At 39.1% G+C, this 18,845-nt stretch overlaps 1 protein-coding gene across 6 annotated transcripts in view; it reads right to left on the bottom strand.

Moving 5' to 3' along the window:
* CNTLN (centlein) overlaps positions 1-18,845 on the bottom strand; it is a 206,252-nt gene that overhangs the window by 100,319 nt on the left and 87,088 nt on the right. For 4 of the 6 annotated variants that reach the window (XM_077345128.1, XM_077345131.1, XM_077345132.1 and 1 more), the window contains 3 exons: positions 11,378-11,551; positions 4,672-4,797; positions 3,107-3,228 (listed from right to left, as the gene is read on the bottom strand). In XM_077345128.1, the coding sequence (XP_077201243.1) occupies positions 3,107-3,228; positions 4,672-4,797; positions 11,378-11,551 (422 nt within the window). The remainder of the gene's footprint in view (positions 1-3,106; positions 3,229-4,671; positions 4,798-11,377; positions 11,552-18,845) is intronic. The other 2 variants (XM_077345130.1, XM_077345133.1) reach the window with 1 other exon arrangement.

Genomic DNA, 18,845 nt, shown 5'->3' with positions numbered 1-18,845 from the left:
AGCATTGCTGTGTTGGGAAGCATTGCCTACCTGAGCCCCCTCTCCAGTCCTGCATTGGCCATTTTGAGAGGGGGCAGATCAACATGACCACATATGGTCATGTCACCTAATCAATGTTTAAAAACATTTTAAAATATTTAAAAAATTTAACTTCCACCCATTCAGGAAACCCTTCCAGGATTGTCAAGAAACTCCAGGGTTTCGTGAAACCCTAATTGAGAAAGTCTGTACTGTGGTATGGATCCAGGTAGCCAGATCAGCAATCAGCAATAATAAGGTAAGGGGCTATCTTGGCTATGCTGAGTAGAAAGTATTTTTTTTACAGCTCCATTAATTTGCTTCTTCGATAATAAAGCTGGATCCAGTATAACCTCAGGGATAAGTCAACAATGGTCAGCTGAACTCCATCAAATGAGGGGAACACATTTGTCCTTCAAGATGCCTGTCTACCTAACCAGCATTACCTCTAGCTTTTTGTGGTTTAATTTTAATATGTTTACTCTGCCAATTTACCATAACTGTCAAGCAGTTATTCAGGACCTCTATCACATGATTAAGAGGTTTAGACAAGGATGTTCCCATTCTGATGTCAACCAATCCCAAATCTACAAATGATTTGTCCTAAGGGCCTTACATGGAGACTGAAAAACATGGGAGAATAGGCTTTCACCATGTGGAACTCCACAGGCTTTATCCTATACTGATGATAACTGGATTCCAATAGCAACCCTTTGAGCATAATCTGTGGGAGATTATTTGAACCAGTTCAAGGTAGATCCCGGTTTTTACTTCTGCTTCCAAGTGCCTCTTCAAGACAGTATTATCTACTGCATATAAGCTCAGTAAAAGCAATAAGGAGGTGTTGGCCTTAGTCTACAAACAGAGGTCATCAACTAATGCTATCAGTGTTTTCTCTGTCCCATAGCCTGACCTGAAAAGGCTCTAGAGCAGATGAGTTATCCAAGAAGACCTGTAGTTAGACCACTAAAGCACGCTTTTTTCAGAAAGGTCAGCTTGTTTGTTTGTTTATTTAATTTATATACCACCCTCCCAAGGCTCAGGGTGGTTTACATGGAACAAAACAATACATGGAACTTGATTTTTTCTATAACATATGAATAACTACAACAACAATCATAATATTAACATTAAAAACTATAACAGAGGTAACCGACTAATTTGAGAAACAGATCAGTTAAGAATTTGAGGAGAAATGGAGTGTGTACTATGTCAAAAGGAATCAAATAAAAAGTAGTTTAACATATTGCATACAATTGTATTGCAATGAAGAAGCAGAACTAGAATCAGTTCAAATGTAACATGTTGTGTATAAATGTATGAAGGAAGTATTTGAGGAGAAACATTTTTAATTTTCCTCTATTATAAGATTTATCGGTTTTCCCTCCTGTATTTCTGTTAGCCAATTTGGTGTAGTGGTTAGGAGTGCAGACATCTAATATTGCAAGCTGGGTTTGATTCCCCACTCCTCCACATGCAACCAGCTGGGTGACCTTCAGCTAGCCACAGCACTGACTAAGCAGTAATATCAGGGCTCTCTCAGCCTCACCCACCTCACTCAGGTATCTGTTGTGGGGAGAGGAAAGTGAAGGCAAATGTAAGCCGCTTTGAGACTCCTTCGAGTAGAGGAAAGCGGCATATAAAAACCACTTCTTCTATTTGCTAAAAATATTAGTGAGTATGCAGAACTGGTGAAAATATGCAGAACTGAATATGCAGCAAAGGTGAAATTAATAATTCAGTTAAAAAACAATTCACTATGAAATTTGAAATGTAAAATGTTGACTATAAATGTATCCCATCAAATGTTTATAGTATTTTATAAACATTGACCCCCTTGATGCTGGGGAGAAATATTTTCTACTAATATTTTGTTATATATAATCACCATTTGAGATATATAATTACAATATGTAATCATTATTTTTCTTTTCTGAATCTTTATATTATCTCTGTTTTCAAAACATAAATAATATTTTTAAAAGGGTTATAAATGGACCAGGTGGTATATTAGGAGAGTATAGGCCTTTTACTTACAAACTTAGTTCATGGCCTGCATTCATGGAGGTTTGCAGCTTACCTGTCCTTCAGTCCCTGTGGTGACAGCTGTTTCAAGGTGAGAACCACCTGCCAGCCACGAACCATTCTGTACTCACTTTTCTGGAACATGAAACAAGTTTCATATTGGGAAATAGTGATCAGAAGAGCCACAGGTGGCATATGAAGGAGAAACAAGTGGCCCCCAGATCCTACTGCTGCTTTAACTGGCTTTTTAAAAGACAGTACTGGCCTTGGAAGACCAGTGGTCTAAATCAGTATTAGGGCAATTCATGTGTACTTCCCCCTGTGCATCATTATACCATTATCATACACAGCCTCCAGTGTATTATGCAGTGTAGGTAAGCAACAGGGACCAGACGACCTTCATCATCTGATGTGTCAAGCTGACCTGCCCCATCCTAAATGCTTGGGACTAAACAGAAAGTGCAGTGTTGGTGAGAGAATGAAAGTAAGAAACAGAGATGATTCATATGTGGTATGATACCATCTCACTTTGGATTCCCAAATTAATTTATATGGGCTCAAAATTAGTAATGGATATTTAAAGGATTTAAGTAATCTGGAATTTATATCACCAACTGTTCTCGCCTATCATACCCAAATGACAGACAGATTAAGTGGGATATGACAGTATCAACGAATAAAATATTTCATGTATTATTTACAATGGTTATAGTATATTAAACATATTTATTTGGAGGAAACTGTAACCTAGAAGGAAAGCTATAGAGACAAATGAAAACAATTCATGAAAAAGGGCATTAAGCAAGCAAAACAATTTAATAATTCTCAGCCTTGATCCATTTGTGAAACTGAATATGGAATCTAAACTAAAATGGAATTATCAGATCATGCCACTTTTAATTCTATTACATATTGTCTTATGAGTTTGTATCACATGTTCTCCAAAAAAATCAGGTAAGTTTACTTTTTTTTCACTTTAACTAACTTTGCTAGGACACCTAAAACAGAAAAGTTGCATTTGGATTTAATAGGTATAATGGTTTTAATGAGATATGTAACTTACTCGCTATAGCCCTCCTCCCACTGCTTTAATTGCTTTTTTACTGCTCTGTAGTTGGTCTGTAACATCTGTAGCCTTTTTTTGCGCTTTTCATGGGCTTGTCTTAGCTCATCATTTTCTCGGGTCTGCATAACACCAAGATGAGAATACACTAGTAAGAACAAACTGTAAGAGTTTACAATGAAAGACTGGCACAATTAAATTTCTCATTACAAATCAACTGTCAGCCACCCATTTGTTAAACCGTAACTGAAAAGATTTCGTAGTAATGGCTGATTAAAACTTAAGTAACAAGTAATCTCTTGCAAAACATGAAAAACACTAAATTTTGAAGAACTGCACAACTAGTTTGTCTATGGCTAGAATTTTGGACTTAAATCCAGCCATGTTCTTCCCCAGAAGTAGCGGGAAAATTCCACTGTTTAGATGGGAAAAAATCTCCACTGCACGTTCCAGAAATGGTCTTCTGGATCCTAGCCATTAAAATTGGTATTGCTGTTAAAGATCTGTAACAATTCACTATTTCTTAGAACATCATGCACTTACCTCTACCTGTTACAATATACAGACTATTCCAGAGTTAGATGAATTTATTTTTCTTAGCATATGTGGGAGCTTATGAAACATTGTTTACTCTTATATAAAATGATGATCACTTGCCACATAAGTAATCCCAATTCATTTAGCTGACCCCAATCCACAATGCTTTGGGATGGCGGAGCATTTATGGTAGTGACAACATAAACTCCTTCAGAACCTAACATTTTCAAACCAACCATTAAAGAATAATATCTAAAAATATTTTTCAACATTAGCTCAATTACTATTGGAAATATAGTACGTAATATGGTACCTATCTACATATTACAGATTAGAAGTGTACAACAACATTTGACCACAGTTTACACACTTTCTGAACTAAAATGGCTATAGTTCTCAATTTTTCCATATCTTTATGCTGTAAGAGGATGCAACTGATTGCAGATTTTCATTTGTTGTTGTTGCTGTTAGGTGTGAAGTTGTGTCCGAAGCATCGCGACTCCATGGACAATGATCCTCCAGGCCTTCCTGTCCTCTACCATTCCCCGGAGTCCAATTAAGACTGCTTCAGTGACTCCATACAGCCACCTCATTCTTTGTCGTCCCCTTCTTCTTTTGCCCTCAATCGCTCCCAGCATTCTCTTCTCCAGGGAGTCCTTCCTTCTCATGAGGTGGCCAAAAGTAAGTAGATTTTCATTACTTATGGCTAAATAGGCATGTAGCCACTTCAGACACGATGGCCATCCATGTAACACATGCAACTTTTTAAAAAAGAACACTGTCATGTGTATAATGATCCAGGCATACAACTGTGAATTAACTGATCAAATCAATATATTAATATACCAGCATGAATATTTTACTGTATTTTGATTGCATGTGAATCCCAGCATCATTAAGTACAAGGGAAATACATTTCTAGTAACCGAGTTCTATTAGACAATACTACATACATCCAATTTTGTAAAATGCATATATAATTTTTACCTTTGCCTATGTCAACTGAAAAAGTTTTTTTTTTAATTCACCTTTAACTGTAGTGACTTCTCTAAGTTTTCAATCTTTCTTTCAGCTATTTGAAGCTTCCTTAGTTCCTCTGACTCTTTCAAAAAGCTCTTTGGGGACAGAGACCTTGAACGTTTCACAGGTGGTTCCTGGAGAATAAAACAAGGACATGGTTGAACTGGTTGGAACACTGGATTATGAAAGACATGCAAAATTAAAGAACAAGTAATTTTGAATACTAATAATGAATTATAAAAAAAAAAATCCTGCATGGAATACCAGAGAAATAACAAGCAGAATTACCACAGCGCTACCACTAAAGGTTTCTCTGTGACTCGTTAATGAGAATATTCATTTACATTTACATTGTTTCTTTCAGAATAATGATGTCCCATTAGGGAAGACTAAAGGGTTATAGACTCAGAAATGCAAGAAACCTCATTACAAAGGAGGGGATAGAGGCTGATCTAATTGCTCTATAAGGGTCCAAGGTTACACTTGATAGGACAACCAGAAACAAGAGGGAAAGGCTTTTTTTCCCTTTGAAATAGTTTAACACACTGTGAAGTTGAAGGAACAATATGCTTGAGGAATATAAATACAACAGACAGTAGATCTTATACCATAATGACCATATGGTCATTAACTATAATATGCCTAACTAGAGACAAGAATGTGTGTTTATATTATGCACAGCTTCATATAGCAATCTGGAGAAAGGATGTGCGAAGTAGCATTTCTTGCTCTAACTGTGTCGTATGTCCCAATGTAAAATAAATGGAATATCTAGATTAGTTTTACTGAAATTCAGAATTCTGTATGGAACACCAAGCCACAACTTAACACCACTGTACAGTGATTAATACTTGAACCTCTAAGATACGCAGTGAGCTTCCCCCTCTATTTGTTCCATTTGTTTTATTTCCTCAAATAAGTATTTATAATTCTGTAAAAATGAACTCTAATAGATGTTTTTAAAGAAAAAGGAAGACGGCAGGTTTTGTTCTTGAATTTTATTAACAACCAGAAATACACACTGACTGCTGCAGAATTCCATTTGAAAAAAATGTGTTTAATGAAAGAATTCTGCTTGAAAATGTATTTCATTAGAACTATCTGGGAGGGGGAAAATTATGTATACAATTTTATCAATCAAAATAAAACAAATTACCAACATCTAAAACTGGTAAGAGGAAAAAAACCCAGAATAATATAGGAACACAATTTAACAGGTATAGTTCCCAATTTAAGTTTTTTTGGGGAGAGGGGAACAGCCTAGGCAAAAGAACTCAGATGAAATTATAGGAACTGAAGAAGTCTGTTCCTTGGAACAAAGGAAGTTGATATACACACATATTAAACTGCATGCATAATGCAGACACATGCACCCAGAGATCTTTTTCCTTTACTTAATAAGAAGCTCTCCCCTCTCCATCTACAAGAAATCCAAACATACACCTGATTGCAAGCACTCCCCTAAACAGGGTCAACAGATACAAACAAATGAATATTTACACTGGTGGAAGCCCAAAGAGACACGTTTATACAACTGTCAGTGCTGTTGCTATCTTGCATGAGTATGTCCCAAGAAAAGAGACATGACTTAGTTCTTAAGCAAACAGACCAGGAAGCACCTGTATGTGCACCTGTATACCAATACAAGGTATCAGTTAAAGTAAAAGTACTTTGAGGCATCCCTCCCTGGATATTGCATGGCTGCAAGCTAGGAGTGTTTCACAGGCACTCAGACCACCCTTCATATGACTGCTGTTCGTGACAATCTGTGTCTCTGCACAGTTTACCATGCAGTTATTAGGATCGGCACGATTCCAGCTCTATTTTTGTGCCACATAAAATACTTTCCAGATTCACGGCCAGCTGTAAGTGCTGCTAAACCAAACAACGTACAGACACCCATTTGGGACTTGATGGGTACAGAGAACTCATCAGCATAAATATTATCTTTATTCCCAACTGTTCATAGTGGTTCAGCTAGCAGGTCCTATCAACTGTTATTCATCATTTCCTCCCAGTTCCATTTAAAGGTGGAATATTCACAAAGCCAAAATCTTACATGTCCAGTTTTCAAAGGGGATAGTTTGGCCTTAGTGTATAATCACAGCTATGGTTGAATGCCCTATGCTCAGAATGATTACAGTAATGCCCCAATAAACCAATCGTTCAAAAGCAGTTAGTCAGAACTCTACTTAATATCACAGTTTAAATCAGAGTGGTGCAGGGTGGTAAGGCAGCCGGCATGCTGTCTGAAGCTCTGTCCATGAGGCTGGGAGTTCGATCCCAGCAGCCAGCTCAGGTTTGACTCAGCCTTCCGTTCTTCCGAGGTCAGTAAAATGATTACCCAGCTTGCTGGGGGATAAAATGATAATGACTGGGGAAGGCACTGGCAAACCACCCCGTATTGAGTCTGCCAAGAAAACGCTAGAGGGCGTCACCCCAAGGGTCAGACATGACTCGGTGCTTGCACACGGGATACCTTTACCTTTTATTCTGATACACTGCATTTCCTGAAATTCATGCCAGCCTGTATGGAGGGTGGGGGAGTGTCCCATACCAAGCTGTCTCTGCTGTGGCCCCAATACAGGAATAGCCTTTGTGACAAGGTAAGAAAGGCTCCCAGTCATTTTGCAGAATGTATAAAACAAAACTGTCAGGAGGGCATTTGCACATTGATATTGTAAAATAGAAAACAGCAGAAGGGCCATTTCTATTCAGGTAATAAAATTGTAATTTTAATTGTAAAATTGTTAGTCTTCTTTTCCTTCCCCTTGATTTCAGGATACAATCTGTTGTTTAAGGTCCTAGGGCAGTCTTAACTTTTTTACCAGTGAGAAACCCCTGAAACATTCTTCAGACTTTGAAAACCCAAGAAGTGGTTCTATCGTGCAAACTATGGTTGTGAAACACAGCTGTGTACATGACCACCCAGAGCCCCTCCCCTTCCCCACTTCCTTGCTGGCTCTCCCCTGCCCCCTGCCTTGGGAGGATCCAGAGAGCCACATTGCAATTGTCATGATCAGCTTTAACGCACATGGGGGAGCAGTTGCTGCTAAGAAAGTGAGGAAGTGTTTAAATAGAACACAGCCCCACACACATTAGAGCTGATTATTACAGCCCAGCTATAATATGCAGGCAGGGACCAGTCCCTTTAAATTCCCTCTTCTACTTTTCCACAGCATGCTGAATGTTCAGAAGCCCCTGGTGGGTGGGGCTCGTTCTAGAGGCTTTGAAACTTTCAACACGTCATCAGAATTATGCACACTCAATTATATTATATAGATTTTTCTTCACATGCTGATTAACATTTATGCTGATGACCTGTACAAATAATTCGATGTATTTTGCTGTAGATGAGCCGTAAGTGTTGCTGTCCTTACACCAAAGTGCATGACAGTGGAGTTTGAGGTCCTTAAAAAATACATTTATGAGACCTTCAAAAATATTCAAAAATACACATCAAGTGATAATTCTAGATTTCCACTATAACAACTGCAGTTTGGGCTTAATATTTCAACTTCAAATAGAATGATTAATGACTAATGCTGTGACTTACTACATCTGAGGTAATCAAAGCCCACTGTGGTGAAACTGTATCAAACAAGATGTTTTGCTAGGAAAGGAGCAAAGTGGGAGAGATTATATACACAAGATCTATACAAGGACTATTGCAATGTCCCTGCATTCTTAGTATGTTCTCTTACATCACAAGCTTAGGCCCTCTTAAGGCTTTACTAGAATGGTATAGGATCCACTTTTTCTGCTCCATTTTATACTCTAGTTTTGATCTGGTAGATAAGGCTCAAAAAGAGTAACTGGTACAAAGTCACTCTTAGCTCTATGAATATTTGAATCCAAGTCTCACCAATCCTAGACCAACATTCCAACAACTACACCACATTGGCTCACTGTGACTTATAGTTCTTTTTGCCTGCCTGACAGCAGGGTGGGAAAGCAACAGACAAGTAGCTCCGGACATCCAAATGTTCCCACAGTATCATGGGAAGGCAGTTCCTGGGTCACTCCAGTAACATATTATCACTTATTTAGTCTAAGAAGAAGCAAGGTTGAAAAAGTTCAGGTTTACAGTCCAATTCTAAAGATGCTGAATTATGAACTTCCCAATTACTATGCCAGGTATATATTCCCATCTTTTCATATCAAAAAGAAATTCTAATTTACTAAATACTGTCAACTTGAAGAACAAATTTTTGTGTTCTGTTTGATGAAAAACTCTCATAAAACCATATTCTTATAAATGAACATATTTGATATTTTGTATGCTGGAAGTTAGTTGATGCATCTCAAGTCACATGAATTCATTATATTTTTGAACAAGATTTCAAATATTTCAGGGTTCTGCTTGCTTGCCAATGCTGGTATCAGTTGGCTTATGACAGTTTAAAAGAAGAGAATTGCCATTTTAAACAATTTTAAACAATTAGTTGCTCTTCTTGACAGACAATGAACTAGGTGTACATAGTATTACCTTAAATAGACTATCTAGTGAATTTAGTTGGGGGAATTAGCCAGTTCTAGGAGATGTATCAAGAGGGGTAATAGCTAGATTCTGCACCTGTATATATACTGAGGAGCTCCAGCATGTGCCTTAAGCAACCAGATTTGTCTGGAGGCTAAAGTTGAGTTCTGTACCCTCCTAAAACAATGTCCTTAATTTGATTGGAGGTGCAAACCAAAGAAATAAAGGAGACAGGTGATGTTCATTTCCAGAGTGGACCAAACATAAGGTGAAATCCCAGAGATTTCCCAGGACAAAGATAATATCTGTAATAGCCCTAATGGACCCATGATCAGTTTCCCATGAAAGGAAACAAAGGCATAATCATATTGGCTGATTTAAGCAAAATGCAAATGGAATCTTGACGGCCCTGAGACAAGAGGATAAGAAATTACTTTAGGTGTGATCTAATGGAGTTCCTTACTGCATAGGGGGAAGAAAGGAGCACTTAGAGGGTGATGAAATTGGTAACAGTTCCAAGACGGGTCATTGACCTGCAAATAGGCATTGTTTTTAGGGAGACAAAAGCTAGCAACTGAGTACTCCTGAGAGCTAAGGATGATATAAAGTGAGGACTTCAGGTAACTCCTAAAAAACATGGTATCAGTCTAGAGAATACACCTCAATTTCTGCAAGAGTGCAGATATTGCTGGTCAGCGTTTGGTGAAAATGACCCCTATTTTTATATTTCTAGCACACAGATGCAATCAAAATGTAATATAATAGCAGGGTCCAGGCAACCTTGATAAAGGGTGTTCATGGGCAAACTACCCCTTAAAGCAGTGGTTCTCAACCTTCCTAATACCGTGACCCTTTAATACAGTTCCTCATGTTGTGGTGACCCCCAACCATAAAATTATGCAAGTGTTCTTTTACAGAAATTAAACTGAAACTGACCAATGGCCTGAAGATCCATTGTTCATGATTGTATATAAATTGGGTTTTTTTCCAGGGTTTCTCGGTTCAGTTCTGCCTCTTGTCCCACTGAACTGCGCTGCCACCAGGAGCACCTGGAGGGAGACTGCGCTGTGGAGGCACTGCTGGAGAGGCTGGCGGCTGAATGCGGGCGCCTGCAGGAGGAAAAGAAACAGTGGCAGTGCCCCCCTCACCCAGCCAAGCTGCACGCCCTGCTGCGACCCCTGTGAAAGGATTGTTTGATCCCCAAAGAGGTCCCGGCCCCCAGGTTGAGAATCACTGCCTTAAAGTGAGGAATGGTCTGACCACTAACAATAGCCTCACTGTTAACTATACTCAAGAGATATCAACAGTCACTGGAAAGGAAAGAAGTGCCACCTCTTCTGGGCCACAGTTCTTAAAGGAACTCCAACTGCTTCTCATAACTCTCCAGTACCACTGGAGGACTAGAGATGACTGGAAAAATCCTCTCCTCAGCTGCTACTGCAGAATTCTATTTAGAAGTTACAGTAAACCTGGCAGGTATAGTCCCATAAGTAGTTACTTTGCAACTTCAACAACAGCTGTCAAAACAGCTGTAAGTTCTCACATAGAAAATTCAACAAGGCTTAAAGACATCATAATTTAGAGATCTTCTCCTTCATAAATATTTGTTATTAATATATAGAACAAGAACACAGACTGTATTGTTCCTCTACCATATATGCAAAACAAAATGCACAGATTCATGTTCTCTGCAGCATTAGCTATGAAACATCCATTCCTTGGCTACCTTACATAACATGGGCATCTTATAGAACTCTTTTATTTTCTTTTGTTTTGTGACATCACTGCAACAAGCCCTGAATCTCAGACATGGTAAAATAGAAATTCAAATAAATATAGTAAATAAATAGCACCAGTTGAAAGAACTCCTAAATCAGCATTTAATTACAAACTTTTAAATCTCAAACTCGGTTTCCTAAATTCATGGGCATTTTCACAATAGTATCAAGTAATAAATATTCATTTTAAGAATCCTACAAAGAATTGAACCCTTAAATTATTTCATTAAATTAACAATCCTTTATTCAGTGTTTAATAAGGTAAAACTTCTTACTCCCAACAGTTATTTTAACAAGTCTTTGGCAGATAATAAAAACAGGCTTCGATCAAGCTTCCAGAATAATAAGTAGCATCGACATTTATTAAAACTGTTATTATCTGAGTCCCAGAGCAAAATGTCAAGCTTTGCCAACCGCATTTTGACACAAATACACAAGGCAATAGAGCTTTCCCACCTTGTATTTCTTCCTAGTTCTAACATTGATGCAATCCAGGTAATCTCTGCTGCAAAGGGTACGATCTGCTAGAGTACGATTTGCTCTTTTCAATTTTTCTTGCAAAAGCTTTATTTCAGATTTTTGTGCTGTTATGAGATATTCCAATTCCCTTAAAGAATAATGGTGGGATTCCTGGAAAACATAAATACAATTTGGGATAGTGGAGAGAAACGACAAAAACAAAACCTGTGGAGCACCACAATTTTTGTACTTTGGTGGCATCTTTATGCCACATTCTATCACTGTGGTGTACTTTAACATATTTATTTGGGTGATTTGGATGGTGGTGGTAGAAAGTGCTATCAAGTCACAGGGTGATCCCATGGGGTTTTCAAGGCAAGACACATTCAGAAGTGGCTTGAAATTGCTTGCCTCCACATCACAACCCTGGTATTCTTTGAAGGTCTCTTATCCAAATACTAACCTGTTTCACTTCTGAGCTCTGATGAGAATGGGCTAGCCTGAGATATTCAGGTCAGGGCAATTTGGATGGTAACTAAATACAGTCACAGCACAGTCCTAAGCAGGACTCTATCTACGTAAATGATGATGACTTTAATGAACTTAGAAGGGTGTAACTGTGCCTATAAGTTTAGCATTATCAAGGACACAGAACACAGAACAACAGGTTAAACACAAAGCTCACAAATATAATAAACTTAGCTTGTCATATTATAACCTATTTCTGGCTACCAAATGTCAATCTGAAATTTTAAAAAGCTTAAACAAGCCTCTGGAAAACATGACTTGGGTGAGTCTTGAGGAAAAGGAAGCAAGGAATTTGAAGATTAGCCACCAGGAGTGTTTCCAAATATCCCTTTTCTCATGACTTGGCACAAAGGTGGTAAGATAAAGGCATTTCTAAGTCGTATTACAGTTTGTAATCACCAGTACTCTTAACTGTGCTTGGAAAGCAAAAAGAAACTACTGCAGATGCTGGAATGCTAGCACTGCGTGTTTACATCAGTGGTTCTCAACCTGGGGGTCGGGACCCCTTTTGGGGTCAAACAACCCTTTCACAGGGGTCACAGCAGGGCAAGCAGCCCTTCAATCCAACGGGGTCCCAAAGTGGCCGACATCGTTCCTCTTCCATTTAATCCACACAACAGCCTTGCACAGTAGATCAAGCGTTTGTCTGTCTTGAGCAGTGGAAAAGAGCAAGATCGGGATGGTGGGACAAGAGGCAGAACTGAACTGAGAAACCCGGAAAAACCCCCAATTTATATACAATCATGAACAATAGATCTTCATGCCATTGGTCAGTTTCAGTTTAATTTCCGTGAAAAAACACTTGCATAATTTTATGGTTGGGGGTCACCACAACATGAGGAACTGTATTAAAGGGTTGCAGCATTAGGAAGGTTGAGAACCACTGGTTTACATGATCTACTCCCCCTCATTAAGGCATGATCCAAACTAGTTTGGCCTACTGTTACCTTTTGCAAGCCACAAATCAATATTTACAAAAAGGCTTTTAATGTAAAAAAAAATGTCATGTGCTGTTTGGACTAGCAATGCAGCTACTATTAAATATTTTCCAACAGTCTAACTTGAGAGATGCTCAAGCACAGCTTCTATTACCACCAGCCAACACTAATGTATTGCATAAGAAAGAATGGAAGAACATCAAGTCCGCCCCCCCCCCCCCCAAAATCTACAAATGGGAAAGGCCACTTCCTGGTATACAAATGGTGAAAGCATATCATTTTAATACTTAAGATCAAAACAAAATAAATCCTTCAGTGATCTGTAATGAGATATTCTCAATGCTTGCATATACTTGGTTTATATTGGTTCAGCCCTATCACCTTGCATGGGGGTCAGTGGAAGGCTCCAGGAGGACAGTAAATAATTTTGGGGCAGTACAGGTTGGTGAAGAATTTGGGCTAGTAGGAGGGTGGTGGGGAATTTGGGGTAGCAGGGAGGCAGCAGTCTGATTCTTCCTGCTCTGGCAGAGCTCACTGAAAAGGAAAAAAAACATGCTGCACTGCATGTCTGGACCCTACTGTTTGCCATGTACTGCCATCTGTTTTGATTCCTGAGAAGTGCTCATTGCAGACTTACCCTCTCAACAGACTTCATAACTTCTATGGAGGTCAAGAGAATATAAAACAGCCTGCCCTGCATTATCTTTGGTTTCTGATAATTGGGTGTGTAAAACAGGTAGCAGGCAGCATGGTATGCAGTAGACAGGGCCCAGACATGCACAGTTCCTGCCCCCTCTGCTGGCTGAGCCACACCCTCCTTGTGCTCTCTACAGGTCTCCAGCACCTCTTTTCAACCTCCCTCCTTCTTACTTTTGCCACCTCACCTCTTGCTCCATCATCTGTCCTTATTTCTCTTTCACACTCTCCATTCCTTTATCGCTCTTTTCCACACTACCTCATCTGCCTTCCCTGCATCCAACCCTGTCTCCTTTGCCTCCATTTTATCCCCTGCCCCTCCTCTCCTGCCCCCTTCTCCCTGAGGATTCAAAGTTGTTCCTCCTTACCACACCCTCTTTCTTCTCTTAATACCCAGCTGTTTGGCCTTTCCACCCAGCTGGCCTGTTGACATGGTCTTGTCTAGCCAGCCTGAGTAGGTAGGATTTTGGGGCCAACATGCAGCAATAGCCAGCTTTCCCCAAGGTTGTAGGCTGCTTGCTGCCTCCCTGACTCCACCGTGTTTCTGGAGCTCCACATTAGAGGCTGACATGGTTTATGTTGCTTTCTAAGGCAAATCTTAAAGTGCAAAAAAGTAGGAAATCTTTGGCACGGCACCAACAGGTGTTCCAACCAGTGTAAATCTAAACTCTACAGCATCAACATAATTATTGACTGACCCACTTCAAGAGCATGCATTCACTTGCAATGTGACGAAATTTTAAAATGACACTTATTCCTAGAACAGCTAATGAGAGTGGAAAAGTGCTGGTTTGGGAAACTGTTGTTACTTTTGTACTTCTGGAATTTATTCAGGTGCCATTTCTCCACCCACACCTCTACTGTCCATGAAATCAAGAGCTGGTTTTGGTTGTACATGCTCCCTTCTCCATCTACCCAAATCTTGTTTCCAATCTCACTGTATCTTATTATTTATTTGGGGGGCAGCATCAAAACAGGGCCCCAAATTAATTTTATTTATTTCAAATATTTCTATGCCCCCTTTTTACAAAACACAAAGTCACAAACATTAAAACAGTATTTGACATACTATAGTACAATATTTAAAAGAACAAGATAAAACATATAAGCACGCATACAGGGAGGAAAACTAGCAAGAACAAAAAAAAAGTCTTCACCTATTGGCAAAACACAATGATAGAAGACACGAGGCTCTCCTTCAATAGGTCCATAGTTTTGGTGCTACAACAAAGAAGGTCTGTTCTCAGATTGTTCCCCCTCCCACATCTAACCTACCAAAGTGGCTGGGTAGGTTCAAAACTGACTACCTTGAAACGGGAAGACATTGTTTCTTGGTGAGAGAAGTTTCTTGGCTGTAATTGACAACTTTAAGAAAGGCTTATCTCTGCACCATGTGACACAACTCATTATTTGCGCACTGGTTCAGTTATGCTTCATTTTACTTTCTTTTACTATACCTCTTCCTTGTTCTGGGTAGCTTTGGTATAGTTTATTTTGGTATAGTTTACGATTTGCCTCTGTTTGGGGCAAATCATAATCTGAATTTTATAGGCTGTATTCATAGAGAAGCTGCATGTAAAAATAATACTCAGGACACACATATGGACCACATACATATGATTTTAATGTCTACAATTTTAAACAGTTCACTGTTTTTTGACTACTGTATGACAGCCAAGTAAACGGGACACCAAAGGAAACAGTAATCACATTTCCCAAAGCAACTTCCAGTAACTACATTATAGATTTCTATGAAAATATCAGGTCAGATACAGTGATTTGTCTGACAGCCACAGATCATACCTACATTCCACTTCTCTAGCAGTCCTTGGGGCTGTGCACATTAACAACCACCTGGGTTGTGAGGATGCAATATCAAGAGGAAAGGAGGTAAAATTGCTTTCTCCTTCCTTGACAAAAAAAGGAGCAGAAGGTGGTTTTGTCTCTTTTCCCTGTCCCCCAATACAGCCTCTTACACATGTAGCTATTAGTCCACGAGGGACCTCCAGACTGAGCAATGAACTCTCTTGGGATCAAAATGAATGTTGGGGGAAGGTGAATGCAGGAAAGACCTGCATTTTTTATATCTACTATTGAGATGTGATTGGGGGGGGGGGGGTTGTTCCTGCTTCTTCTCCATCTGGGCCTTACAGAGGATTCTCAAATGGAGCTGGATTCATGCATGATGAAGAAACCAGGATGTGGGGTTCTCAACTAGAACTAAACAGGCATTATGTAAGGGTAGCAGGCTGCTGCTTCTCTTTCTCCAATAGCTGTGAGGATGGAGTTATCAACTAAAGTTGGACTTACCCCAAAATAAGGTTGTCTAAATCCATTATTCTTGGCCAATTACACTATTATCTTTTAGAGATGGTAACTACAGTATTTGCTGGCGTATAAGACTACTTTCCCCCCCTGAAAAACATGCCTCCAATTGGGGGGGGGTCATCCTATACGCCAGGTGCACTTCAGTTGGGATAGACATAGCTACCCATAGTGGCCCATAGTACTATATTTTGAGTGGAAATGTTGGGGGGGTCGTCTTATACGCCCAGTCGTCTTATATGTCGGCAAATACAGTATTTGCTAAACCGTTGTTTCTGCTTGCTAAACTGACAAAAGCACGTTGCCACCTCATCATACTTCAACAACAGCTTGACATGATGCCACAAACCTGGAAAATATTCAAAAGCTCATAGTAAAATTTCATTGTAAACCCACCAAGGTATATTTTTAAGAGAGTTGAAAGTGGTACAAAAATTATTGTGGCTCTCGAGATATGGACTAATTTGTTTGCAGTTCAACTACAATATCTGGTCAAACACATTTTGCTGGGTTTTATGTGTTTCTAAACATTGTTAATCGAAGACTATAATAGAGAAGGGGTGAAAATCACCTTGAGCAATCAATACCCCTTTTTTCATTCCTAAAATTTCTTACACTCAAAATCCCCATGATGAGACTATTCTGGTGACAAACCAACCTGGAAGCAGAACAACATCTGATTGTTTGGATGCACAACTTGTACTTCAAATAGGAGGCTACTATTAGGCCACAATATGAAGAGAATGGTTTCCAAATGATAAAGATGTCAGACATGGATGTATTTTATTTCCCCGTCAATTCAATCTATATGCAGGACACATTGTAACGAAAACTGGATTACATTTAGATTAAAGTGGAGTGAAAATTGGTGGAAGGAACCTCAACAATTTGAGATATACAGATGCTATCACATTACTGGTAGAAAAAAGTAAAGACTTAAAATGAGTACTGATGAAGGTTGGAGCTGAAAATGATAAAGTAGGATTTCATCTGAACATCAAGAAGTCAGAATAACGATTACTGGAGAATTTCATAACTTTAAGGATGATGAAAAAGAAAAGAAAATAGCTAAAAAATTTCTATTCCTTGGTTCCATCATCAACCAAAAGGAAAAGTACAACCACAAAATCAGGAGATTGAGACTGGGAAGGGCAGTCAGGAAAGAGAAAAGCTCCTTAAGTGAAAAGATGTGCTGCTGGGGATCAAGATCAAGATAATTAATACCATAGTATTCCCCCTTATTCTTTTGCTATAATTACCAATCACAGTGAAGGACTGTATCAGTATGGGGCCACATCCATTTTAGGAAAACCAGCCTGCGTGCCTGTTTCCCCTGGTGTGGGGATTCACTCAAGGAATCTGGGCATTCAAGGGATATGCCCAGCTTGGAGGTGGCAAATGAGCTATCCTCATCCCCAGATGGCAGGGGAGATCACATAGTGGTCCTTGTGAAATCCAACATCCTGCCATTCCACATGTGTCCCCCCTCCCAAAGCAAGCAGGCTGCGATGGGCCAGAGTACATCAAATGGCAGGAAAGTCAGTCAGTGCCAGGATCCTGCTGTCTATTGCTGTAACAGCTTCTAACAGGTATAAACCAATAAAGTTGTTTTTTGCTCCAAAAAGACTGTGAGTGATTGTGTATTCTGAGGCTTGCACAGGAGAATCCTTTGCCTTTGCTGCCCTTTCCCCTCGTTTGGGCACTGGGACCACAGAACAATAGTCACAGAAAAAAGCAGTAACAGAAAAAAGTCACAGTCATAGAAAAAAGGAAGGAAAGGTTGAAGTTAGCAAGAAAAGAAACCCAACATGAGATAGATTGACCCAGCCAAGGAAGTCATGGGCCTTAGTTTGCAAGACTTGAACAAGGTTGTTAGAGGTAGGATGTTCTGCAGGTCATTAAGTCACAGGATCGCAATAACCTGGAAGTTACTTGATGGCACTTAAAACAAACAGAATATGTAACAGTAATTCCAGAATTAAAACAGACTTTTAATGACTCATGAGATTGTGAGTATGGGATAAGGCAGGGTTAGTCAAACTGCGGCCCTCCAGATGTCCATGGACTACAATTCCCTGGCTCCTGGGAATTGTAGTCCATGGACATCTGGAGGGCCGCAGTTTGACTACCCCTGGGATAAAGTACTGTGGCATTGACATATGTGGGTGTATGTGTTACAAGTTCATACTGGGCCCGGGGAAATGCTGCTTGGGTTGTGAACATACTTAACACAAGTTGCAGAATTCTGCTTCTTTAAGCTCCAAATTTTGCTTTTTAAATCTTATTTTTTTATTTTTTTAAATATAAAGAATAACAGTTGATTACATTGAATCCCCATCCCTCAACTCCACTCCCATCCTAGTCCCTGTGATCATCTTGCATCTTCATTTAGCAAGATACTCCATCATTTAGCAAGATCTTCCAAACAAATTTTGCTTTGATTTTGTTTATTTAGTGCACATTAAATATAGTCCTGCTTATATCAAAATGTTATTAAATTTCATTGTGCTCACAATACTACTGATAGTGACTCCTAGTTTTTATATTTGTCATATCCAGTGTCATATCCAGAATAGACGATACAGCTATTCTATTATTCCCTAAAATGATAAATATTTAACAGTTTTTGTAAAAAAGGGAATTCTAGGAAAGACACTGGACTTCAGAGCCTAGCTCATCTGTGCACTGAAAAACAATCTTTCAGCTGCAATTGTTGTTCCAACAAATGTTAAGGAAAGTATGTACTGATTGTTGTATCAGTGCAATGTCAGGAACATTGTTTGACAAGACACATAGTGGATAGATATCATTTAAAAAACCATGGAATTCCAGTGTCTTCCCATGATAATACACATACATATAATTTCAGTTTGTGTGTATTAATTCAATGTGTAGCTAATAGTAAGACACACTTTCATGTAGAATGTACTTGTATGCTTGAACTTCTGATAGAATAGAAGTCATATATTGCTGGGGGG

This window comes from Paroedura picta, chromosome 7 (assembly GCF_049243985.1).
Source record: "Paroedura picta isolate Pp20150507F chromosome 7, Ppicta_v3.0, whole genome shotgun sequence".
In the NCBI taxonomy this organism is placed as follows: Eukaryota; Metazoa; Chordata; class Lepidosauria; order Squamata; family Gekkonidae; genus Paroedura; species Paroedura picta.
This window is presented reverse-complemented; position numbering and strand designations above follow the sequence as displayed.